Below are 26,794 nucleotides of genomic sequence, written 5' to 3'. Positions count from 1 at the left end.
AAAGGATTTAACAAGCTGCTCTGTCTGATCCAGCAGCTGAAATGTCAGGCGTATTTGAAATGTATAGCAAACTAGGGCAGACAACTGTCCGACCGAGAGGCACTGACCGTTCTGCTGCTCTGAGTTTCTCAGCACCCTGCGTGTACACAGCCATGGACCAGTCCACGCAACGTGCAAAGCCTTCCTTCAACAGCAATTCTGTGATGTTCCCATTCTGTAATGACCACACACAAACACAGGGATTGCAATTAGCAAAGAAATATTTCAGCATATCTTATACTATATTATATTGACCTGTAGATGTACCCACATCGCAGCAGTTGCATACTGTATTATACGGATGTTAACCGATGACCGTTTGACCGATGGTCGACCGTATCAACGTTAACCGATCAAGTTGTCGGTTAAAAAAAAAAAAAAAAAAAAAAAAAAGATCTCTAAATTAGGCTATTATAGACAGTGGACTAAACGCTACTACAGTTAGCCATCTCATTCCAAAATCTTTTTGTGTGAAGTGAACAAACCCTCACACTCAATTTTTCATAACTCGCAAGTTTGTACTTAATAAACCAATAAAAACATTTGGCGCGAGGTCACAGCGTTTGTGTTTGCCCGCTCACAAGGTTTGCAAAAAGTAAACAGGCTAAAACACTCGAGATTAGAGCCAAGGCAGACGACAGTATGAAGCGTGCAAATAAAAGTAGTGTGGAACCATTTCACCAAAAAGCTACTACTGTATTTATGCACCATCACACATCATCTTTATTATTGCTAGCACTATACCTCGAACTATTAAAACTATTTAAAACTATTAAAACAATTACCTCGACTGTTAAAAACTGTATGCCATCTGAAAACCTTAAAATATTGATTGCATTTATATCAGGTACCGTCCTGCAAGCAAAAAGCAGAAACTGAAGGCTAACCTAACACGTACTCACTAGGGGTGTAACGGTTCAGATCTCACGGTTTGGTTTGTATGACGGTTTTAGGTTCATGGTTTCGGTATTTGCTATGTTCGGGGAAAAAGGACTACGGTAAAATAAAATAAAGAAAATAAGAACAAATTAATTAAATACAAGCAGCAGCACAAATAAATACAATCGAGCAAAGAGATACTGAGATACTAATACATTTTTTGTTTTTCAGGTAAGTCTAACAATTTTTCAAGTAAAGAAACTGATCAAATGTAAAATAACATTGCATATTTGACTGTATAAATTAAAGATTAATCCTTATTAAAATTACAAAAGCTATTCAATCAAGAGCCGTGAGTGTCCTTGTCTTTTGTTGTTTGACATTAAACAGACAGCAGTAAAGACTACTGCCCCTTTAAGACCTAATGCACGGATATGCGTCGTCTTTCTCGATTGTATGATGTTCACTTAAGGCATGTATAGACTATGTCTGCTTGGATACTCATCAAGGTGGACATGTCAACACACTTTTTGTGTGAGTTTTTGTCTGTTCAAGCTCAAGACTTGAAAGATAACTCAATATTTGAGCGCTGTGATATGAGTGCGCGCTTCGGATGAGTGCACAGAGACATATCCTTGCACGCAAGTTCTCATTCACGTTTTCTGGCTTGTAGAAGTGAGGTTTAAATGAGTTTCATTTAAACATATAGCAACGCGTGCTGTTCAGGTCACAGCTGCGCGAGCCCGATCTCATGAAAATGCGTATAAATAGTACGAGTGTGCAATCTAGTGGAAAGTGTACACCAAAATGAGTTTTGCCGTGCATATGGTACGCACTTTATGGCGTATTATAAGCACAAACCACCCAGCCCACTACCCCCATCCTACCCAAGAGCGTGTCATATACACGCCATAAAGTGCGTATTACATCCTCCCTCACATCTCCCCCTCCCCCCTATTGACAGAAATGCGAGTGTGAAGCCCCGTTCACACCGCCAGCGACACGCAGCGACAAAGCGACATGATCCCATTTATTTCAATGGAGCGCTGGCGACTTTTTACTGCGCCAAGTCGAAGTACTCTCAAAAGTGCCATTCCGCCATACATTATAGTTCTCCTTTATAATCTGCTTAGAAAAGCGCCACGTTTTATTTTGTCACCATGCTGGATTGTTCAACTATTTGTGTAAATGTATTTAAATAGGGAAAAAGTGGAGGTGTTTGGTCACTTCTAACTTGATCTCTGTTTGGCACCATAATGAATGAACTGGGCTTAGTTGGCTAAGCTAAATGCTATCAGAATGTCACCGCGCGTCAGAGCGATTAAGTGCACACACTGAGACGAGAGAGGTACGTGTCAACTCGTTTTAGTTAAGGGAATAACATAGTTTAATATGAAAAAGAGGTGAAGTATCCTTTTATAAATCTATCAAAAAGATGGTCTGGGATGATGTGGCTTCATACCGGATGCAGGATGGTACCCAAGATGACCTGGTTGGGGCAGGACTCCAAAATGATCTGCACATCTCTCTGTAGAAGTCGTGACTCCGTGAAGAACTTTGCCTCTGCTGCGAAGGGCTCGGGGGTCTCGCTACCATCTGCCTCCCGCTTAAACGTAGGGCACTGGAGACAGATTTTTTTCATATGCATTACAAAAATTATACATCAATAAAAATCTATTCTGACATACTAAAAAACAAACCCCAGAAAACAATGTACAATCATACTAAGGCGGCAAACCCTTTCTTGAAAAGCCACAGAGTGGAAACTCTAGTTTCTATCTCTAACACACTTAATTTAGCACAGCTATGGAGTTCATTTTTTCATGATTAGTGAGATTAAACAGTAAGATGGTCTACTGAATTCATGGAACAGGTCTGGTCAAAAAAAAAACCTAGAGGGAATCTCTCAGGGCTAACCATCAAGAGATACATAGAGAAGTAGTAATGAGAAAATGGAAAATCCTGGGAAATATTGGTCTCAGGGGTTCTGCCTAAAGAAATTGGTTCTCTTATTCATAGCGTTGCATATTAACGGATTGAAGCTCACCTTGACTCCAGACAGCATGACTGTCACCAGATAGTGGTCGGGAAGAAGTAGTGCTCGAACCATGCAGCCGTCACGCACATGTTCAATAATTGCTGTGCATTTAAGAAAAAGGGAGTAAGAGAGTTAATTAAGGACAAAACTTTAAATGTCCATTGTTTCTGCTGCTGTTTTACACAAACTACAGTATAGTTCCAAAGGGGTTAGTAATATAATGTTTTTCTGTATCTTATGTTCACCAAGGCTGCATTTATTTGATGGAACAAACTAAATACAATAAAAATAGTAATATTGGGATATATTTGAATTTAAAATAACTTTTCACATGACATACATGGTTTTGCAGGGATCAATGAGTTTTTTTTCTACTGGCCCGGTCACGCTGAGGCCAGTAGTTCAAATTTGTACTTGCCCTGCCAAAATTTTCACTGGCCATACCACAATATACACAAAAAAAAAGTTTTATATAGGCCTAGCGATTGTAATCTTTGTTTTTGACCCATAACATCAATAAAGTCTGTTGTGGTGTGCGTAGTAAGAGTTGTTTGCCATTTGAATCATCAATGGAGTTAAAACCGCGATGTGCACGATTTGTCGAATATTTGATCTGTAAATAATATTTGGAAAAACAAACCTATTCACATTTGACTACGCTGCTTTGCTGGTCATAAATGCAGTGAATCCATGATAAATACCAAGCCCTAAAACTCACAGCTAGAATTAAATTCACTGAGAATTTTAACAAGTTTATTGTATTTGATCACATAAACGTTGCCGGTCGTCTGCCTCGCAAATTTTGGAATTACTTAGATGAAAAGTTCTTTAACAAAATGGCCTATCATAATACCGCCACCACACACTGAAAAAATAACATTAAATCCAAACACCAGGTGAATGAGGAAAGACAGCTGTCCATCACTGCATTCGCGAGTGCAGGTAAGCGCAGCTGCACCAGTAGTGAGCCGAGAAGATACCTTAACAGATAGCAATATGATCAATACATATGCTCCCTTCAAGATTCGTCGAGGGAGACAGGTCTAAGAACAAAGCACAAAGCAATTTAATATTTAAATTGGCAAGGCATAAAAACACACGCAAATGATTAACTTTCATGATGCAGCAATGTCACGATCAGGGACACGTTTACTCTGGCACCGGGCCATTGGGTAATCCTTATTGTCGAGCCCCGTTTTCACAATAACTGTCACATGAACCTCTAGAAATCATTCTAATATTTAAAATATTTTACATTAAAAACAATATCTTAATAATCCTATTTTTCAGGATTTTTTTACATAAAGGTTTTTTCATTTGTAATATTTTAAATGTCCTTAATGCCTCTTTAGATCAATTTAAAGCATCTCTGCTGAACAAAAGTAGGCTATACATTTGGGAGGAGGGCACCATTATGAACTATTCTAATACTTAAAACCAACTCAACATGTTAATAATTTGACTGTTGATTCTGTTTTTCCAATTCAAATTGTCAGCTCACTTCAAAGGAAGTTCACGTGGTGTCACAGCATGTGATTTATACAAACACACGGCTCGCGAGTACCGGGACTTTTATTATGAAGGGACGGGACACAGTTGTCGGGCGCTCGCACTTCCGCTTTTTCCGGTCAGGTAAAGCAGCTCTTTTTATCATATCAGATACATTTAAGTGTGTTTAAATTACGTTATGACGTTCCTCTGTGCGTTCGCTCGGCGCTGCTGTGACATGTTCACACTGCCAAGAGAAAAGCGCTTCGGCAGAATAAAACAGAGGGTAACGCAGATATGACGCGATTGACAGGCGATTCGCTCAAACGCTATGCTGAAACGTCCCAATGCTTAGTTAAAATAGCAATTTTCTCACAATTTACAAATAGTTGGAAACATTTGGGATATTGTAAGTACTCAACTGAACAAAATATATAACACTGGCCTAGTGGTTTTTGGATATTTTACTGCAAAAATACTACATAGTGCACCTTTAAAGTCTCTTTAGATCAATTTAATGCATTTTTGCTGAACAAAAGTAGGCTATACATTTGGGAGGAGGGCACCATTATGAACTATTCTAATACTTAAAACCAACTCAGCATGTTAATAATTTGACTGTTGATTCTTTGTTTTTCCAATTCAAATTGTCAGCCCACTTCAAAGGAAGTTCACGTGGTGTCACGGCATGTGGGAAAGCTGACAGTATGTAAACAGGCCTCTCTAGTTTTGCATGGGCTCTTGAAGAGAACAACAAACTGGCATGTTTAAAACTCACTTGGCATTACTGCATAGCGAGAGCCGTGAAACAATTACTAAGAAGGTGGATTACAGCCACTCTGGAACGGGTCATGTGGCCAAGTGGGTTTAAATTCAATATTACGAACAATATAATGTTGCAACTTTGACTTCTGATTAGCATCTAATAAGCTTGTTAGCGGCGAGGGGAAGTGGTGCACATTTCTATAGCATTTAATGACTCAGTTGTTCACTTGCAGCGAGCTGGCTAGCCCTCCAATGGAGGTTAACTCTCATCAGGGTTAGTATTCAGTTTAAATAGGAGAAATGAGCTGTGTGTAAGGCTGTGAAGAGAAAAAAAATGGGCATCTGGAAGAGTGAGACCCTCCAGCAAGCATTGTTAGTGTGTTTTTAAATTTAGCTTTTGTCTGAAGAAAACGCTAAACTATGCCATAATTGCTCAAATAAATAAGTGATAAAAAAGTAATCAGATTACATAACTTGTGTTACTTGTAATGCTTCTATAATATATCATTATGTAATGATGTCACTGTGTGACCTTGCTGCACTCATTAAAATCACTTGGAGGTTTTTATTAGAAAATCTGCATTTATGAATATGAAATTGGAACTTGATCTTGAACACTAGTGATGTTTGCCCCAGCATTTATGTGTACTGGCCTTCAAGAGCACAATATGTGATCTGCAAACCAAGCTTAGCACATCTTACCATTCACTGGTTTCTGGTGGAGGGAGTCGACAAAGTTGCGAGGGTTTTCGATGGTATACTTTAAATCTCGAATGGTGTGTGAGCCTCCACCCTCAGACCACAGTCCCTTTTTAGCAGACTTGGCTTGGTCCTCCAAATCACATAGTCTTGCCTGGTCAGGACTGAAACAGAGAAGTGCACAAAGTCCAATAAATATCAAATTACAGCCCACAGAGTATACCACAAGAGTTTGGAGTACTAAAAATAAGACAAGATCATTTTAGTCAGCCTTTCTTCCCTCTCTGGACTTCAATGCCCCGAGCGCCAGATGTAGAGGTCTTTCACAGAGAGCAGCCCCTTTCTGAGGCCTTGATAAGCTCTTCAAATGATTTTGTTCATTATCAAAAGCCAACACATGTTTCAATTAATTCCTCTGTTGTTCTAAAAGCCATCATTATCTTTAAGGGGAATTAAACAGTCTGACCATGGTAGATACTCGTCAGTATTTTTAATAAGGCTCTATCAGTTTAAGTAGTGCTGGCCTTAATGAACAGACTTAAAGACGCAAGACAGACAGACAGAACAAGAGGGATGAATCAGAATCTATGATGAAAACGACGGGTTTTTTTAGTGGCGAAAAAATTTGGGTGGTTAAAGTCAATTAATTAAAGACCCAGTTTGACCAGAGACTCCGTCAATGATGTATCAGCTCCTGCTTTAATGTCTTGGCTCAGACAACAAATTATGAAATTAAATTAGTTTTGAAGGCAAGATCGCAGAGACTGAATATTAAAACATACAATGATGATTATGTCTTCAATTTATTCATGTCTTACTGAAACTAGATGAAAAGGCAAGATTCAAAGTGCCTTTTATATATCAGAGCATGCTTGCTGAACGTGTAATAGGTGTTTCTCTGTAGTGAGATTATTTTAATGCATGTGAGCTTTGAAGATGCTTTATAAAGACAGTACATTAGACATCCAGACAGGAGCCATCTTGGAAAACAGTCTCGACGAGTCGAGCCACGAACGCTGTTCTAAGTAAGCTGTTTTTTTTTTTTTTTTCGTTTTTTTTTCTCTGTTACGTTCAGTGCTTTCTTCCAGAAACAATGGACCATTTGAGATCCCAAGTCACAGTTTATCACTTAGCACAGCGTTCGTGGCTCGACCTGTCGAGATTGTTTTCCAAGATGGCTCCTGTCTGTATACGCATAATGGACTGTCTTTATAAAGTATCTTCTTATTAAACTGTTTGTATACTTACAAAGTTCTCAATGCTTCGGTTTGCATGTAGGGGCCCTCATTATGCCACCGTGTTAGTGTGAGGCTATTTTGAGCCTTGTTAGTGGTATTAACTAGCCATTTAATTTGACTTATTCTGTGTCCCATATATTAGCGTTATAAGCTAATCTGTATTTAGAGATAAACTCTTTACATTTGATTTTCATGAAAACACAGCCCAGAGAACGATCTACTTGGTAACCATGTGTTAACAACGCCTAGGTTCATTTTTCACCTGTGTTGTTCTTTAATGGAACAGGGGTGCGCTTAAAGGGTACAAACTTAACACATACCCATTAAGCACAGCCAGACTTTTTGTATTTAATGGAGTATATATTAATTTAAACGCTTTTGTCATTTAAAATAAAATATTATTGTGTGAGGGATTTATCAGTAACACTTTAGAATAATGGTCATTAGTTAACATTAGTTAACTACATTGAACATTAGCTAATAAAGAACTGTACTTAAAAAGCATTTATTTATCTTTGTTAATGTTAATTTCAACATTTACTAATGCATTATTAAAATCTTGTTAACATAAGTTAATGCACTGAACAAACCATGAACAGCTGTATTTTTATTAACTAATATTAACAAAGATGAACAAATAGAGTAAAAAAAAGTACTGCTCATGGTTGGTTCATGTTAGTTAATACATTATCTAATGTTAACTAAACACCATCATTTGAAAGTGTTACCAATTTATCTTCATTCATACCCTATGCACTAAAATATCTCAATGTAGATCTTGGGGAGCTTAATTGGTACGTTTACCTTGAAAATGTATATTCCATATATAACATTAAGTAAGGTTATCTGTTAACCTTATTTAATGCACTATGAACTAACAAACATGAATGATCAAGGTACAATTGTATTGTTCAAATATTAATACATGCTGTAAAATGTATACTGCATAATGCATTTAGGTCTGAAAGCTAGCTAAATAAGCCAATACATCCTTGTTAACAAATGGGACTTAAAGTCTTTTAACTATGATATTTACATACATGTTTCTAGGCTATAGCTAAAGAAACATTTATTTATAATATTTTAAATGGTTCAATTATTTTCTGTAGATTTTTTTTCTGTTAGAACTTATTTTAGAAGCCCAGAAGATATGATGCGTTTAAGACATAGTAATCAACTTTGGGCTGGAAACATACCTTTATTTAAACAGCTTCAATTTGTTCTTATACTTGATGAATGTATCAGAAACTGAAGTGTATGAAATCAATGTGATCATTACATATTAATTGTGAGTATAAATCAAATAATGGGATGTAAATGCTCTTTAATGTGGTGTTGTTTGTTTTCTATTCATGTATTTCTTTAATTAAAAAAAAAGGTGGTCAGACTCTGAAGTATTCACATACAGTAGGCTTGCGCAGAGGCTCCCTCCTTTAAATCATGAAATATGCCGGAATCACAAAAACATTTTTTCTTTGTTTAATCATACATATTTGCTAAATGTCCTTTAAATATCTAAAAGCCACAAACCTGACAAATTTCACACATAACTGATGTGTTCTTCATCTAATAATTTAGAAGAGTCAACCCAGTTCCTTTCAAACTATTTAGTTTCCAGGCAGACTGATAAAAACCTGCACACACCAACTCCAGGAAGTTGTGTCACAGCCAGGCAATTTCATTGGACCTGGTGAAAACATTTCCATTTTTATGTGCAATATGTAGCAAATGGTTACGAACAGACTGCAAGCAGCCCACGGGAGACTAGGACACTGCCACGTCTAATGGACACAAACACAAAGCTCAAAAGTTTCAAACCAGACATCTGGGTCCACCGCCCTGCTTTTTCTGATATGCAAAACGACGAGCCACAGGACAGATGTTAATACCAGACTCTTATTTAAAACCTCACTCATGTAGTAACAGGCAAGGCTGGTAGAGAAATGTCAAAGAAAAGTCCTCTTCTGCCTACTAAATGACAAGCCCAGAGCTCCAATTATCTAAGCATTCATAAATTTTAACTAGGAGAAATAAGAGGGTGCCACATCTCAGCAGCCATCTTGAGTGTTCTTTGTCTTGTAAAGTTTTATTTTCTTTCATCTTTTCAAAAGAGAAAGTAAGAACGTGTCAGAGGGAAAGGAGTGGGCATCCTTCCCAGCTCAGCTGTGCCTAATTGAGAGCTGGTGGGCAGAGCGCGGCCCAGGTTTAAACACGACTCCTTTGGAGATTATGATAGCCGATCCAGTGGGCTGTGATGGGCCACAGCAGGCCTGGCTAATGAGAAGGCTGTTCGGGGGCTGTGGAGAGACCAGCGGGGCTAACACCACCATCTCCTGCGGGGAAAATGAGGCTAAAGCAAACCGATTCCACTGGCAATTGTTCAAGGCCATTTCACAGAGTGGCCCGCATACGCATCATTAAGTCCCAAAAGCTTAGGACAATATTACATCGCTGCTAGCCAGAGGGAGAAGGGCAGATAGACGAGACGTGTAAAGAGCAGATGTGACCAGAAGAGGGAGTGAGATCAAATGGAGAAATATCAAAAGCAATATGGTTTAAAAGCCAGAGTGTCCAATGTCACTTCATTAAAGGCAAACACTGCCCCCTGCAGGACAAACAAGGACAAATAAACCACTGTGACAACACAAATGATCTCTGCCAATGGGGAAAACACAGCCTGCATTGTGAAGGCTTTGACAATAGGTGCAAGAACTGCACTGACACCAGTTTGACGCAATGGGAAAGAAAATACACAGGATTCTTACTTGTTTCCTCTGATGCCTTCTCTGCGAACTGTGGCAAGACCCTCAGACACCAGGGACTCGGCGATATTTTCTCCTGATGGGTCTTTGGAGAGATCAAACCCAGAGGAGACATGTTACTATAACAACACTACAGTCAACACATCAGGGTAATTCAAGTATACCAAATGCTCTTGTAATTTAGAAAATCAGAATTCAATGACGAGATTCGCGATCAAGCACACTACTCACCTTTTCCCAGGTACACCATGCCGTATTCTCTGCCTTGAGGGGTTTTATTCTCCACAGTGAAGCAGACTTCTTTGCCGATTACCTTTTTACGCATAAACTCTCGTGCCTGGAAAGCCCACGGCTGCAAAGAACACACATACACAAAGCTATTTACAGCCATTCAGCACTGGAGGACGTGCATTAGCAACTAAAGAGTCGCTTTTCACTCAAGCAGGAATTCAATGTTTTAACAAAAAGGTATAAATACCCTGCAGCGAAAAATTATATAATGAAGTGTAGAATTAAAGAATTAGAAATTGAATGGACTTACTAAGGGAAATTGTCACAAGATGCCATGCGCTACAGTGATTTTATGCACAGCGTGAAGCGGAACACAGACTTATAAAAAGCACTGGTTGAAAATATCAAGTGACAAATACAAATGTATTTGAAATGGGCAACAACAACAAAAAACAGTTGTCTGATGCACATTTTTATGACAATCTGCGTACACCCTTTTCTTTTAAAGTCTGGGGTCGGCGAGACACAAAGGTTGCATTTATTTGCTCGAAGTATACAGTAAAAAAGTAATTTTGTGAAATATAACTTCCTGTGATGGCAAAGCTGAATTTTCAGCATTATTACTCCAGTCTTCAGTGTCACATGAACCATCAGAATTCATTCTAATATGCTAATTTGGTGCTTTAAGCTGCAGTAGGTAACTTTTGTAAAAATTTATTTTGTATGTATTTGTTAAACCTGTCGTTATGTCCTGACAGTAGAATATGATAAAAATCAAGCTCCTCTGGCTCCTCCCAGTGGTTCTATTGCCATTTGCAGAAATACACCGTTCCCGGTAAGAAAGAACCAATTAGAGCCAGGAGTGTCTTAGCGGTGTTGCACTGATCACAACCCCTTCTCATGTGCTCTCATGCACAGCGCATACAGGCGTTCAAATCCAAGATTACCAGTGTGCCGCAGTTTTGCTTATGGCGAAAGAAAAAAAGGATTTGATAGAGCCCGAAATAATACAAGGGTAAATATATGAGCGGCTTTTCCGAGGTGGAGGGAGGAACGTTACGTGTCCTGATAAGATTAAAAACCAATGCAGAGTTAGCCAGATTTCTGCTGGACAAGTAAGTATCCCTGCTTGATTTGTTTCATTTTTTAAGAAGGACACAACAGCGTCAAAACTCTAGCTGCATAACCTACAGATAAAATGTCACGCACTGTTGCAAAGCAACTATTGAAAGCTACTAATTCACTGGCTGGTCATGTTGCTGAATAATGTACTAGTAAAGCTTATCATTACATATCAATAGAATAATTACTTGAATACTGTAACCGTTAGTTACCGTTATATTGTCTTACTAGCTGTTTATTACTTATAGAAATAGTGCAATGTCATATAGTTACATTACATGTATTGCAAAATACGTAATGTTTTGAGGACCAAGTTTGTAGTCAAAGTATGGGCAGGCCATAGTCAATGTTAGTTAAATCATATTGTTGATGTTTTGTCCGTACCAGTGAATGTGCCATAACCGTTTAGTCCGCCAACACCGGCGGTGTCATTTTATTTTCATTTTATTTTCAAGAGGAAAAAAAAGTTTCAGCATTCTTTGACAAATAGAAAAGTTCAAAAGAACAGCCTAAAAGAAATGCGGTGCACCCTCACTTGATAATGTAATATAATTTTGGCAGAAGGTCTAGTTTAGTGTGTCGGTGTGTTTACCCTCTGGAGAATGTCAAATGTTTTATTTACAGTGTGTTTTTGCAGCAACGAGAAATGTAGCCAATCAAACAGGTTTGTTGATCTCGAATGCAATGGTGTAAAGTGGTCACGATGCAAGTAAGAGATTCATTGTGAAGTGTAGTCAGCTTTATTGATCATAACAGAACTTTGTGAGATTGCGATGAACTGAGATGAGTGACAGCTTTCTAGTGATTATAACGGAAGCATCATTGCTTGCTTTCGAGGCTACATATAATCCATTGAATAAAAGTTGTTTTTCATGCTGCTGAGGACTGACGGGCAATTTTTTGTTTTGTTTTTTAATTAAGTAATGACTTGTAAATAATCTTAAATATCTCACTGTACATTGCTATACTTGTAATGGTGGAGCCATTGTTTATACATTCATTGATTTTATTCATAATTGTCCATCCCACAATAAAAATTCACATTAAAATTTTAGTAAACTTGAAACTAAATTCAGGATGTAAAGCTTTAATTATCCATCCTACAGTCAAATTAAAATGTATGAGGACTCTGCAAATCCATTAACGTAACTGATTAAAACATGCAGAAATTTTAATTTTAACAATGAAAAGTATATATAGAAAATTATACATGTGCACCACCAACATACACAGTTCTAATCTAATATAAATCTCACAACGTAGTAGGTTTCTATTAACATCGAAGGCATCGATTAACATCTATTTAATATGTAGCTCTGTTTGACATTTTGTATCGGGGTCCCTGTTCCGTGTCTCTATCAACCCTAAATTCACTCCAAAATGCAGATCCAAAGTCATGTGACTTTGCCTTAAATAATTTTCAATAATTCACTCAACAACAACAAGAATTGCACTGGTCATTAACAAACATAATAATAAAACAGCCACAGTGGCTTTAACTTGTAATTTACATACATTTCCCAAAAAGCTATGGTTTATTTATTCATTATGTAACGCCATATCAACAGCAATGGCTATATTCACGCCAGTCAACACTATTTCAACTTAAAATTACTATGATTATTGTAATCACGTCAATACATTCACCGTAAAAAAAAAAAATGCAGGTCTCCAAATGAAAGTTTTCTAGTGACTGATCATACAATTTTTTCCATTGGCCAAATTTAATTTCTGTGAATTAAATTGTATCAAAATCACAGAAATTCAATTTGGCCAAATGAAAAATGTAGATGTGACCAGTCACTAGAAAGGTTTCATTTGGAGAGGCCTGAATTTTTTTACAATCAACATACAAAAACATCCATGTAAGCCGATAACAACAACGGTAACAAATAATTACACCGAATATTTTAATTTCCTATAGAAATTAAAAAATTAGGAGAAATCTTTTTCAAAATTTCCATTAATATATTTTCTGAATAAACACATTTGTCTAATATTTTAAAAAGGACATTCTATTAAAATGTGTTTTACACAAGAAATTCTAACGCAAATCACACACCGGTTTCTATTCCCCTTTCAATAAATGGGGGAGTGAGTCTTGAGTGACAAATTTGACATCTCGTATATACAACCTTGCCATACATTTTCTCAATATTATAACAATAATTAACTCCCTGATTAGAGGTACTAGAGTCACCTCATAGAGTCTGTTATATATGCATTTGTTCCATTCCATTTAACAAAGCTGTGATTGTTTTTTTTGTGTGTGTGTGCACTCTTGAACAATGTACGGTTGCACACAAAAATTGTGCAATATTCAGAGTATTCACAATTTAATTGTATAGGAAACGCGCATAGCTAATAAATTAGCATGCTGGGGAAACAAATATTGGGTTCACTGCATATCCAAAACTTCTATTTATGAGAAATTTTTTATAAGAAAACAACTATGAATGAATAAGGGCCAGAAGCTTTATGCATGGATGTTTACCTCATCTGGCGTGTCCTTGGTGTCTGGTTGTCCCTGAACTGCACGACGGGCCATAGCTCCGGCTCGGATGTTGCTCAAGTTGATCTGCCGTTCTGGAGGGGGTCCTCCTCGTGGCTGACCCCTAACAATGACAGCACAACCAGACAAGACCTGCCAAGGAAATAAATCAATGTGAGTGCATATATTAATGTTTCATAAATAGTTTATCATTCCAGACATGTCAATGATTATGAGGGTTGTAATTGTGCATTCACTGGAAAGTGCTTGATGCAAACAATCAATCCGCAAGTCAAACACTGAACACCTGAGGGATCTGATCAAGGCCACAGTTCCTGTAGGACCTGCTTGTTTGTATTTGGCCAACAGTTTCCCAACCATCATTAAACCCAGAAAACAAAGATAACATCAGTAAAACAATCACCACTGTGTTAATCACAACATGATGCCTCAGCTTTAGCAGCACCAAATACAACTTAAAACGAATGCCCCCCTGAGGTGAACGATCACTTGTGTATTCACATTAGCATGTGAATCAGTGCTTGCCTCATCAGGCTTGATTTTTGCCGTAAAGGAGTTCATCGGAAAGAAGAGTCATATACACCTAGGAGGGCTTGAGGGTGAGTAAAATCATGGGCTAATTGTCATTTTAAAGTGATATAATCCTTTAAGAAACAGTTGTTAGTTACAGACATCTGCGAATGGCTTATCCAATCAGATGTCAGATCACTTGCATTCCTCCAAACTCCTGACACACATGCACCATTACGTAATAAATACATTAAGTGTCTAAAGATTACATTGACTTTGTGATTTTTTTGGCCCTCAATAGCCAATAGGAGATATCAGCCTCCGACCCTGAAAATATCTAAGTTGTTCTGCTCGCATCGATTCAAACTCAAAGCAACATGTCACAAACATTGATTGGTATTATCAGTTTTCTGAGCTTTACTTACTTAACTTATTAAACCTCTTATAATTCAAGAAAGTTAAGGGCCAAACAGAGAGAGAGTTATTTTTTCCTCTTGCCCTGACATCAGAGCTCCTGCCTAATTACTGACTGTATAGAGGGATACACAGGCCTCTGCCACCACAGACAGGGTCGGAAAATATCCATGAATTTTCCCAAATCCACCACGCTCTGATTTAACAAGAGGTTGAGCAAGAGTGGGAGGTAGTTTGAATTTTTTTTAAAGTGCTATTTGACGTTTAGGCTAAATCAAAGCTACACAAGACAGGCCATGACATTTCACAATGAACCATTTCAACCAAGTGCTAAAAATGAACTTTATTAAGGGGCTATATTTGCTTTCTGGAACTGACTATAATGATGTAAAATATTCATCTGAATCAATTGAAAGTCTTCATTTGAATGTTATCTGTAAAAAAAAAAAAAAAAAAAAAAAAAAAAGAATCAAATTGAGGTAAATGATGCACAACACAACAACAAACCCATATTTACATTTTTACATATTTGTTTACAAAAACATGAACTCATCACAGAGGCATTTGAGAGGCTATAATAACAACTGAAAACATACAAAATAAAAAGCTAATTTCCCTGATAATTAGGTTAAATAAAGGCTCTGTCAGTTTGATTTCTTGCAGCGTTTATAGGTTAACTCACGTTATTGTCGTGAGTTTCTCCATGGACAAATCTTGGATAGCTAAAGACCTACGTGTCAGTTTGTCATATCTGCTCCCCCTTCATTCACCAGAGCAGATAAAGTAAACAGTCCAAAACTGCGGCGCCTTGCCTGGTCAGTCCTGAATGAATGAGTCTATAACAACAACACGAAACTCAACGAATCTTGGCACGCGAGAATTTCCTCGAGCACACACGAGATCTCACATGCAAGACTAACTGAAAAAATATGAACTTTGAACTTAGGTTCAAATAAAAGGTGTAGTAACACTAATCATGCAACAGTTACGTCAGTAGGTCATTTTAGAATATGATTATGACTGTTTGATTCGTGAGGGAATAATTGCCTTTGAACGAATCTTTAAAATTACTTATTCGATTCATTGAACGGACTCACGCATTCAAAAACCGATTAAGCATACTGGTATGTATGAACAATGTGTAAAGAAAAATTACTTGTGACCACACACAAAATAAAGTCTCACATTCTGCTCTATTTGTTTTTGTAAATCAATATGAATAAAAAATAAGTCCTGCTTAGTCGTCATTCGTAGAAAATTCTTTAATCGTTTAAACGATTTTTCGGGATTTCGCCGAATCGGTTGAGCGAGTGAATGATTCAATAGACTCTCATAACCAACGCACAAATTAGTCACGTGACGCCGCCTACTGGCGTACCGATACAACCTAAATGAATCTACAAGTGGATCTTTAGGTGAACCGATTCAAACGTTTCAAGTCACTCGAGTCAAAAGTCAGTTAGACTTAGACCCGACAATTAAATTAAACAAATTCAACCCACAAACGTGCACAAAACACTTTGCGCTAGATTTTTTGCGTTACTAGAAACACTAAATTTGTTTAAAAAGCTCATACTTGATACAAAACAGCTGTTTACTAAACTAAAAAGAGTTTGTTATGAAAGCTGTGCCTCCTGGCAATATTTATTTGTAGCTGCAAAATATTTGGACTTGGCGACTGGTATTATATAATAATATTTTAATTAATTTACAACAGCAAATGAAAGATATCAAATGTTTAGGAAACTTTAATTATAGCGTTGCATAACTGGCCATCTGGATCACAACTGAAGAACGCTCAACTTCTCTCAATCTCTGCTGATGATGGAAACTACTGAAAGACTCCCCAAAACTCTAGAGAACTAGAGGAAGACCCAACAGGCTGCATAATGAATGCCTGACACGAAAGATCAGAACTTTTGAAGTCTTTGCGATCACTTCTTCTCCCGTGAGCATTAGAGTTAGTTAGCCCCCCAGACCAACACTTGTGCCCCCGTGTGTTCTCCTACCATCTTCACTATTCCCCTCTGCAGCTGCGGGGCTGAAGTTGCGTTGGACTGAACTTGTGCCGGTACCGCAGATGCCATGTCCGCTGAGCTGGATGAGTATTCCGTTAGGGAGGGAAGAAAGAGAGAGGTAAAGGAACCGGGAGAGTCCTATGAGACGCCTCTACTGTGAGCCGAGAAAGGGAAGAGAGACTGAGCACGATTGATCACGCTTTGCTTAACCGGAAGCACAGCATGAGGATGTACACGTCGAAATGTTGCACTTCCTCGGTCACAGCGTCACACTCGCGCTCTGAATGGGGCGATTTGGTTGTGACGTTAGACACGAGTGATGACATCCGGTAAGTGGGGAGGTGCGACACGTCAGCACAGATTTGAAAAAAAAAGCGTGTGCACATATTCGCATACCCATTTCACACCCTTTTAAAGTTTACGAATTTAAATGTTTATTATTGTTGTTCATTTATTTTCTTCTATTTACATTTTTACTTTGCTACCGTTTATTTTAGTATCTTGAGTCTGAGTAAGCATGTGCATTAATGATATATAGCCTGCTGTAGGCTACATTACATGAGATTTAAAGAAAGAAAGAAAGAAAGAAAGAAAGAAAGAAAGAAAGAAAGAAAGAAAGAAAGAAAGAAAGAAAGAAAGAAAGACTCTTTATTTAAACACGTAGGCTACTAAATCACTAAAATATAATATATTGCCCATGCTATATATGGGCAATATATTAGTGCTACAATGTGCATACCGGTACGCAAAATACATGTCAAAATAATAATAATAATAATAATAATAAAGGAAGGACAAAGAAAGAAAGAAAGAAAGAAAGAAAGAAAGAAAGAAAGAAAGAAAGAAAGAAAGAAAGAAAGAAAGAAAGAAAAGAAAAGAAAAGAAAAAATATGAAAACAAATATAGGGATAAACTATTGTATAAAATAAATGCAATTCATGTAATCATTAATTTTTGTATTCCCCTGTTTTTTTCTTTATTTATTATTGACCTTATTTATTTTTATTTTTTTATTATAGCCTATTTATTTTTTATTTATGCATTCATTTATTCATGCACTTGTTTATTTTTATTTATTACACACGTTTATTTATTTATTTATATGTTTGTTTGTTTGTTTATCTATTTATTTGTTTGTATGCCTACATTTATTTATTTATTTATACTTATGTGTGCAAGTGCAACTATAAGTGCAACTGATGGTTCCAGTACATCATTGGTTGAAAGTCTAGAAGCGTCAATGACATTGGCTATGAGGGCTATTTGTTATTATTTTCATATGTAATTTAATGTTCCCTACTTGAGTTTATGAATTAAAATGATTCAATAAAAATCTCCAATATCCCAATATAATATCAGTATTGACACGTGAAGTGCGTTAACATTATTGATCAATCCCTAAAACGTGAAAAGAGAAAAATAATAAGATTAGTTTAATTAATTGTGTAATTAAATCTACGGCATCCCCGCCGTCTTTTGGAATTGATTACAGAGAGTGCACCATTCCTACTTGTTGAATGAGTCGTGGGGAGACCGAAACTGAAAGTACTTCACAAAAAACCTCTATGATTCTACGTTCGTTAGTAATTCTATGGGTTTAATAATTGTGCATGCACCATGGCTGTCAAAATATGACACACATGTTCTGACTTCAATGAAAAGACTTCATATTGAGATGGGAAATCAATTAGTCTGTGAACTGCTGGAGTCTAGAGTCGACCATGCTGTGGAGATGCTTATAGTGACCACTAGATGACACCATTGGACAAATATAGCTATTGCCTTGACTTAGAACTAAATATACTTTTCTCCGTTTTTTTCTTTTTCTTTTTTATGAATATATGCTATGTGTGAGATTCTGAAAGCAACTTTTTCTCTATTGATTAGGTATATCATATTTAACATGTGTTAAAATAGAAGAAGCCACCTGCATTGGGATCGTTCTCCTGAGAAAAATAAATGCGCGTGCCCTGCACCCAAAATATCTTATAGTTCATTTTGCAATGCTCATTTTTCATTTTTGTCTCATGCAAAAATCCTAAACATGCTCATATGAATGGGAAGAGAGATCGGTCATATATTCACTCACGCCCACAACCAACTCACCCTCTTGATTGTTCTATGATTTACTTGATTAATAAAATGACCAGTCGCATGACTCTTAATGCGTCAAGTCAATTATTAAAACATTAGTCGATCATGTCGATTCAAAATATTCAGATCAGGACAAACCTAAAACATGCTTTCCTTGACATAAGCCTAACCATAAAGAAAGAGGTGAATGATTTAATCAATGCTTATATGATATAGTCATATTGGCACACTGTGTAGAAAATTAAACGATTATTTATGTTCCAGACTGTTCCCAGCTGTCTCAGTGAGCTCTAGCAATGTAACCAAGAGCCTTGGATACGGTAAAGTGGCGTTTTGTACAGTATATTCAGTTACAGATTTAGGGAGTAAACGTAATTAGATATTTACCTGCATTGGCACAGAAGTGCATTTTCTCATTTGTAAGCTACCCATGCTTTGGTGCGAACAGTGAAAAATAGCCTACAAATAAAATAAAATTAAAAAAAAACTAAGAGGGAATAGTTTCCTTGACTTTAAAGTTAGTGTCAAAAAAGTGTTCGTGCTCAATTAATCTTAAAGATGCATCCGCGGTGTTTAATTTGATATTTGAATGGTTTTTAACTGTGGGCTACACGTGTGCGCGTTTGGAGAGCTCCATGTACACATTTACGCGGGTGCAATATCATAGTTTAAGTGCTATCATTCAGAGCACAACATGCAAAGATGAATCATTTTGGTGGCTTCCTTGATTTCTGGGGGCACAAGATCCGCGAATATATCTAAATCGTATCGATTTAAATGTTCAAATTGTAAGCATTCCCAAAGTGCCAGACAGATTTGCGCACAAAGAGGGGTTCGTTCTTTTTTATCTCATTTTTGGAGCATTAACTCATTTAATTATCTATTTAGGTTTTGTTTTTTAAAAAGCCAAAAGAGAACGTAAAGCTCTCTGAAGTAATAAATAAATGTTATTTGTCTTCTCATCTCGTCGGCAAGGAGATGCTGGCGTTCAAACCGGTCGTCGCGTTTATATGTGCATCGTTCAGTCCTGCAGATATTATTATGCTGTAAGGGGTGGTTAATATGTAATTTGCACCATATGGCATTTTAAAATCCAACCTTATTTCCACAATCTTCGATCTGTGTGGATTTACCTAATGATGCCCAATTAGTCATTGAGCAGGACCAAAGATGAGGCTTGTGTGGATACTCTCTCGCTAATATTTGCTCTCCAAATATTTCCCTTGAGACGTTTACAACACATTTTATCTGCTGGCCAGACAGGGGACATCTGGGAGGGTTTTCAACTCTCTATTTTCATAAATAAAACCACAATTGGTCCACATTTGCCCCTCGGACTCTATTTGTTCATGCTTGAAAGAAAATGTAATAAAAGGGGCTCCATGATGGATTTATGATTTATCAAAAGCACTTTACCATATGGCAGTCGTCTTTGGAGCAGGTTTTCAAATGTTTGCTTTAAAAGAACTAAATCTGATTAACATGCAGCTAGCTTCAGTCGTCGCGTGGAAGGATGAAAGATGCGCCAGTCACGTGACAGCCGGAGAGCCACAATCTCCGGTCGTTTGAGGATCACAGAAGCAAAATAGTGCTCGCGGGCTCATAAATGAGTGTAACATTTCAGACGTATCGTTTGGAAGCTGACTACTTTCATATGTGGGCGAGAATACTTTCATCCGCTCATTAAGAACATTATGGGACCTGTTGAGCGCTGGGCGGTGCTGAAATCAGACACTTCACACACTTGCTCAGCAGAGGCCATTCTTCAAATGCATTAACCATTTGTATGCAAACGAGGTTTTGTTAAATGAACATAGAAACCTAGGAACATAGCCTACATCTAAGTATAAAAAATAAAAAAAATCCTATAGGCTATCTACTTTCTCTAAATATTTGTGCTCCTCTCATATGTTCGCAGGAAAAGTCTAACCAATGCATTTGACCCAATGATGCACACAGTGTGTGTGATTTAGTGATATATTTAGGGTCGACTGCTTTTTATTTAAATTCATTGTTTTGATGTGTCATTGTCTTGGACACTCACGTCACTGAGTGCCACGGTAAACTTCAATTATCTAAAATACTTTTCAGACTAATAGCTAAATTAATTCAGTATGGAACGGAAAGCGCGCTAGCATTATTGAAGTATCTGATTTCTCCAAGCGTCAGGTGAAAATACGCGCTATGAATTACTTGAAATCTAACTCCAAACATTACAAAAACTGTATTGCAACCATTCAATAATGTAGCTAAAGTACATACATCTTTGTACCTAAATATTTGTAGTATATGTTGGAACCAAAATTGTAGGCTACATATTACCTTAATGGTACATGAACCATTTTGGGTACCATCCCAGTAACAACCTTGTACCATTGTTTCTGTTGTGAACACTCTGAGGGTGCGCTCAAAAAAATCCCTGGCACAATGTACTTTATTAATATAAATACATTTTCCGTATTGATTCCCCCGTATTGATTTTGATTTTTGCACTGCGTTGCGTACTTTTGCTTCAGGGTTAACATTTCCGTACAATTAATGGATAAGGTCCTGGCAGAAAATTACCAGTAAGTTTCCGCGTCTTTTTTTTTTTTTTTTTTTGCAATGTGAACTGTGACTACATTGTCATCATCAAGTGTCTATATTTACTTTTTTCCTATGTGCACAGCACGTCATCTTGATAAGGGCACTGGGTTAGCTAGCCTTTATATAAGAAGTCGCGTGAGGGGGGTCCAGTCCACGCGCAAGGACGCATCTCCAGCACAGAAAAAGACAATTTTCGCTGTAAGAAAAAGGATTATCTTGGCTGTATTTCTTCTCGCATTAGATTTCAGGCTAATTCAAAGCATTAAATTATTGCTTAAATATAGCTAATTATTATGATTTTTTTTTTTTTTTTTTTTTTTTTTTTTTGCAAGGTAACCAGGTGCCCATTGGGATGAACGGCGCAAACTCTGTTCTGGAAAATGAAGGTCGGCATTTAATCCTTACACTTATTCCAAAGGTTTTCAACCCCTGATTGCTGCACTTATTTTTATAAGTAAAACAAGTGCATGGTGCCAATAGCCTACGGCTTAAGACATTGAGTTAAAACTCGGAAAACTTCCGACCAGCCTATAAATAGAGCACTTATATGGATGGAAATGAAGAAAACCTTTAGGCTACAGTACAGGCCAAAAGTTTGGACACATTACTGTTTTTAATGTTTTTGAAAGAAGTTTCTTCTGTTCATAAAGCCTGCATTTATTTGATAAAAAATACAGAAAAAAAAGTAATATTGTGATATATTATTACAATTTAAAATAATTGGTTTTCAATTTATTATACTTTAAATGATCATTTATTTCTGTGATGCAAAGCTGAATTTTCAGGATCATTCCTCCAGTCTTCAGTGTCACACGACCCTTCAGAAATCATTCTAAAAGATGATTCATTTTCAAAGTTGGAAACAGTTCTGCTGCTTAATATTTTTTTTCATAACCTGTGATACTTTTTTATAATGCTTTGATGAATAAAAAGATAGAAAAAATGAGAGTAAATGAGATTTATATTATTTGAAAATGTTTTTATTTTGAATAAATGCAGTTCTTTTGAACCTTTTATTCATCAAATAGATAGGCAGCAGAACTGTTTCCAACACTTATAATAAACCAGAATATTAGAATGATTTCTAAAGGATCATGTAATAGACTGGATGTCACACGTGACACTGGAGACTGGAGTAACGATCTTAAAAAATCAGCTTTGTAGCCTATCACAGAAATATAGGCTAATTTAAAGTATAATAAATTGAAAACCAAATATTTTAAATTGTAATAATATATCACAATCTTAAAAATAAATAAAAAAAAGTCTGTATTTTTGATCAAATAAATGCAGGCTTGATGAGCAGAAGAAAATTCTTTCAAAAACATTACAAATATGTGTCCAAACTTTTGGCCTGTAGGCTACTGTAGCTACCCGAATTTATGCCGCAAAGGCGCTGAAAACTAGACGCGTGCTAATTGTCACGACAACGAAGAACCGAACAACATACATTTACCTGAACTTTCTTTAACATTACAAGTTGTTCAGCTGATTAGCTATAGAAAGAAGCTTCCCAGTGATGTAGCTTTATCTGGATATGTGTGTCAGGAGAAGAAGGGAGTGTGAATCAACTGGGCGGTGTGTTTCTAAACGGCCGTCCTCTACCCGTCTGTAAACGGAGATTGATGGTTGAGCTCGCGACCGAGGGCGTGAGGCCTTGTGAGATCTCCAGAATACTTAAGGTAGGCCTATTGACTGCAATTCTCACTTTCACCATGCGTTTTTGTGAATATCCACACGCTGGAGAAACAAAAATGTGCTCTGCCAGGTCTCCAACGGCTGCGTTAGTAAGATTTTGGGCAGGTTTCAGCGCACAGGGGTCATTGGTCCTAAAGCAACGGGAGGCAGCAGACCCAGACTCCTGACTCCTGACGTCATCTCCACCATAGCGCAGCACAAGCGGCAGAACCCCTCACTGTTCGCCTGGGAGATCCGACAAAAACTGGCCACCGATCCAGTCTGCAGAGGAGATAAAGTCCCCAGTGTAGGTTAAAACACTTATATGGATATTCATTAAAGCTGGTTTTGAAAGCCAATTTCTGCACAGACACATAATCTTAAAAAAAAAAAGGTTCCAAAAACGGGTTTTCACAGCGAAGCAATAGAATGGCATTTTCTTTGGTTCCCCAAAACAGATATTAAAAGAACCATTTTCCTAACTTTACAATTTTAATAATCTAAAGAGACTTTTCTACGATAAAGAACCTTTATTTTTAAGAGAGTACCCTGAAAATATAGGGATTTGACATTTAGGCCTATACCTCATTTTGCTGCAAACATGCATGACTTTCCTTCTTCAACATGAGGGTAAGTAAATGACTTTCCCTTTTCGGATGAACCATCCCTTTAAACTCACAAGTCCAGCTTAAAAAAATGCTATTGGAAATTTTCATAATTGACCAGGGGGAAAAAATGTATGACTCGACGAATCAATGTCCATCAGGTGTCATCCATAAACCGGATTCTTAAGAAGATTCATCTAGATGTGGACATGATGGGCAGTGCATATCCCAGTTACAAACACATTTGCACAGGTAATCTATTTAATTCAAAATTCAAACAGGGTAAATGAAATTAGATATTTGTAATTTTAAAATGTCATTGTTAGTGTTCTTCCAAATTGTAAACTGATTTCTGTGCTCTGATATTATATCATCATTCAAAAAGTTTGGAGTCATTAAGATTTTTAAATGTTTTTTCAAAAGAAATGCTGACCAAGGCTGCACTTATTTGATTAATATTGCCAAAATGATTCACAAATAGTAATTTTTTCACCCAAAAATTATCGTTATAGGGTTTTCAACACAACACAAGGGTTAAAAATACAGTAAAACAGTAATATTGGGAAATATTATTACGATTTAAAATAATTGTTTTCTATTTTAATATATTTTAAAATGAAATTTATTCCTAATAAATAAAGCTGAATTTTGGCAGCCATTAGCCGAGTCACATGATCCTTCAGAAATCATTCTAATATGATAATTTGCTGCTCAAGAAACATTTAATATTATTAACAGACAGTAATGTTTGAAAACAGTAATGATGCTTAATCATTATGATCCTTGTTTTTGCAGGATTTTTTAAATAAATATAAAGTTTAAAAGAACAGCATTTATATGAAACATTTATATTAGCATTTATATTATACATGTCTTACAATATAAATGTTTTTACTGTAATATTTTGCTCTATTTTATGCATTCTTTTTTGAATAATCAATTTCTTTTAAGAAAAAAAAAAAATCATACTGACCCCAAATTTTTGGATGGTAGTGTATAAAAAACAAAAAAACAAATCACAATTCTTCAGGTGCTATACTTTTAAGATGACCACATACAAAAATAAGGCTTCATTGTTTTACTTATACTGTACAGTTTAGGCTAGATGAACTTGCTTATGCTTACTAATGGAAGAATGTTCCCATAATAAAAAGCATGATTAAGTATACCATATAAAATATCCTGCATGCATTCATACTTGGTCTTGAAACAATACTAACCTTTCCCGTTCACTTCCTGTCACTCACAAGTGGATGATCAGAGGAATTTACACACAACAGCTCAGAAAATTCAGCAACAAATGGACACAAACCCGCGAGGCACCTCTCCTCGCAGCAGAACAGCTTTCACACCGAACCAGAGTGAGAGGTTAGAGAAAGGTGATTCACTTTCAGTCTGTCTGCTCAGAGTCGTCTGTGTGCTGTTATTCTGACATTGGACTGACATCTCCTCTTCTGATTCCCGGCCATTCAGAGTTCATCCGTGGGCTTTATCCAGACCTGCTGACCAGAGAAAAGCTGTCTGAGGAGACAAGCCTTCCACAAGACATTATAAAGGCAATTCAGATTTAACGTTTCAATGAACAGATGCTTTGTCTAATGAAAAATAGGATTTGGCGCTTTAAATGTTTGACCTGATCTTGATCTCCCATCTGAAGGTTTGGTTTTCCAATCGCAGAGCGAGGATGAGGAGGGAAAGAAAGGAAGGCCGTAATGACTGTGGATCACTGGGTAAGTACTGATGTCTTTTCATTTTAGAATCACAAAGTCTTCATTTATAAAGGATGTCTCTCTCTCAGGTGTAACTACCCCTGGGTTTCTGAGAAGTAATGCTTTGATTTCTCTGCCAGCGACCTCTGGCAGCTCATTGGATGGTTACTTGGCTCATCACGCACAAACCGCTTTTTCATTGGCTCATCACAGAGACAAAAACACTTTGCCATTGGCTCATTTGAACTCTAATGCAATGTCAACATGTCCATTGGATCGCACAGATAGTTTGATGCCATCATGTCACCAATATGGCGAAATGGAATCAGATTACCGACTGGTTCCCTTGAACACAGATGAAAGAATCTTAATGGCTAAGTGGGCTTCTCATCAATCTCCAAATGGACAGAATGTTTCAATGTTTTGAATTCCAAGATAGAGCAATCCTGAACGTTGGAGTTGTGGACAATAGAGGGCAGCAAAGGAAAGAAAAAGTGGCATTTGATTGTGGACTGTATACTTTTTTTAGACAATTTTTAGACTAATAAAAACCGAATGAGTTTTTTAATATTTTGATTGTATGTTTTAAGTGAAAAATAAAAATAAATGGTGAAGTGCTGTTAAAAATTACATGCTGAAAACTTAAAGACTATGACTGATTGTCTGCCTGAAATTGCCTGTCTGCCAAATAATTCGGAAATAAATAATAAAGAGATAAACCTACAACGCAAAAACAACATTTCTTCATGAGTGTTTAATTTGTTTTTGTTTTTTCACTTATTGTCTAATAAAATAACGAAATAATCTCATAATAAAGTAATTCATAAGAATGTAAACATGTATTTATTTTTGTTTTATATATATTTTTTAACATACTTACAAGTGAAAAATATTTACAGTCAAGTGAATTTCTCATTGTTTTAAGGATTTATATACATTGTAGCTGGTGTTTTTTTTTTAGACAAATACATAACAAAATAAAAGTCCTATGGGCAGCTTGCAATATGCACCAAAAGCTCTGCTATTCATGCCAAATTGTGATGGTTAGATGACTGGGTCAGAACATCTCCAAAACAGCAATGTTTTGAAACGAGAGTTGGCTTCTTGAATGAGATGTACAAATTGTAGGATATAGTACGTGTTAATACATTTGTGTGAATTAGTAAGAATTCTCCATTAGATATGGAAGTGTTATATGCGATCAATAAATCGTACGATTTCGTATGACCCAGCTCGATTTAGCCACTTGGTACAAATTAGTACGAGTTCACTGTGAGATAGGGTTGGCATGCTGGGGTTACAAAAGTGGTGCAAGGAAGGACAACAGGTGAACTGGAGTCAGGATCATGGGCGCCCAAGGCACATTGATGCACGTGGGGAGAAAAGGGTTGCCCATCTGGATCTACAA

General features: G+C 36.8%; 2 protein-coding genes across 2 annotated transcripts in view; one reads left to right on the top strand and one right to left on the bottom strand.

Moving 5' to 3' along the window:
- The window catches only part of snd1 (staphylococcal nuclease and tudor domain containing 1), a 203,233-nt gene extending 186,301 nt beyond the window's left edge, over nucleotides 1-16,932 (bottom strand). Inside the window, exons 1-8 of the mRNA XM_067426817.1 lie at nucleotides 16,707-16,932; nucleotides 13,756-13,905; nucleotides 10,140-10,260; nucleotides 9,912-9,993; nucleotides 5,912-6,072; nucleotides 2,966-3,057; nucleotides 2,381-2,539; nucleotides 108-214 (exon numbers count right to left, since the gene is read on the bottom strand). Of these exons, the coding sequence (XP_067282918.1) occupies nucleotides 108-214; nucleotides 2,381-2,539; nucleotides 2,966-3,057; nucleotides 5,912-6,072; nucleotides 9,912-9,993; nucleotides 10,140-10,260; nucleotides 13,756-13,905; nucleotides 16,707-16,784 (950 nt within the window). The 5' untranslated portion in view covers nucleotides 16,785-16,932. The remainder of the gene's footprint in view (nucleotides 1-107; nucleotides 215-2,380; nucleotides 2,540-2,965; nucleotides 3,058-5,911; nucleotides 6,073-9,911; nucleotides 9,994-10,139; nucleotides 10,261-13,755; nucleotides 13,906-16,706) is intronic.
- Nucleotides 16,933-17,002: 70 nt separating this feature from the next.
- Nucleotides 17,003-25,917, top strand: pax4 (paired box 4). Its single transcript, XM_067426819.1, has 9 exons — nucleotides 17,003-17,044; nucleotides 21,728-21,781; nucleotides 22,944-23,077; nucleotides 23,164-23,379; nucleotides 23,839-23,929; nucleotides 24,928-25,056; nucleotides 25,151-25,233; nucleotides 25,335-25,407; nucleotides 25,476-25,917. The coding sequence occupies exons 1-9, from the start codon at nucleotides 17,035-17,037 to the stop codon at nucleotides 25,811-25,813; spliced, it is 1,128 nt and encodes a 375-aa protein (XP_067282920.1). The 5' UTR covers nucleotides 17,003-17,034; the 3' UTR covers nucleotides 25,814-25,917.
- The last annotated feature ends 877 nt before the right edge of the window (nucleotides 25,918-26,794 follow it).

Source organism: Pseudorasbora parva, chromosome 20 (genome assembly GCF_024679245.1).
Source record: "Pseudorasbora parva isolate DD20220531a chromosome 20, ASM2467924v1, whole genome shotgun sequence".
Lineage (NCBI taxonomy): Eukaryota > Metazoa > Chordata > Actinopteri > Cypriniformes > Gobionidae > Pseudorasbora > Pseudorasbora parva.
The sequence above is the reverse complement of the archived record's forward strand: the minus strand, read 5'-3'. Positions and strand labels throughout refer to the sequence as shown.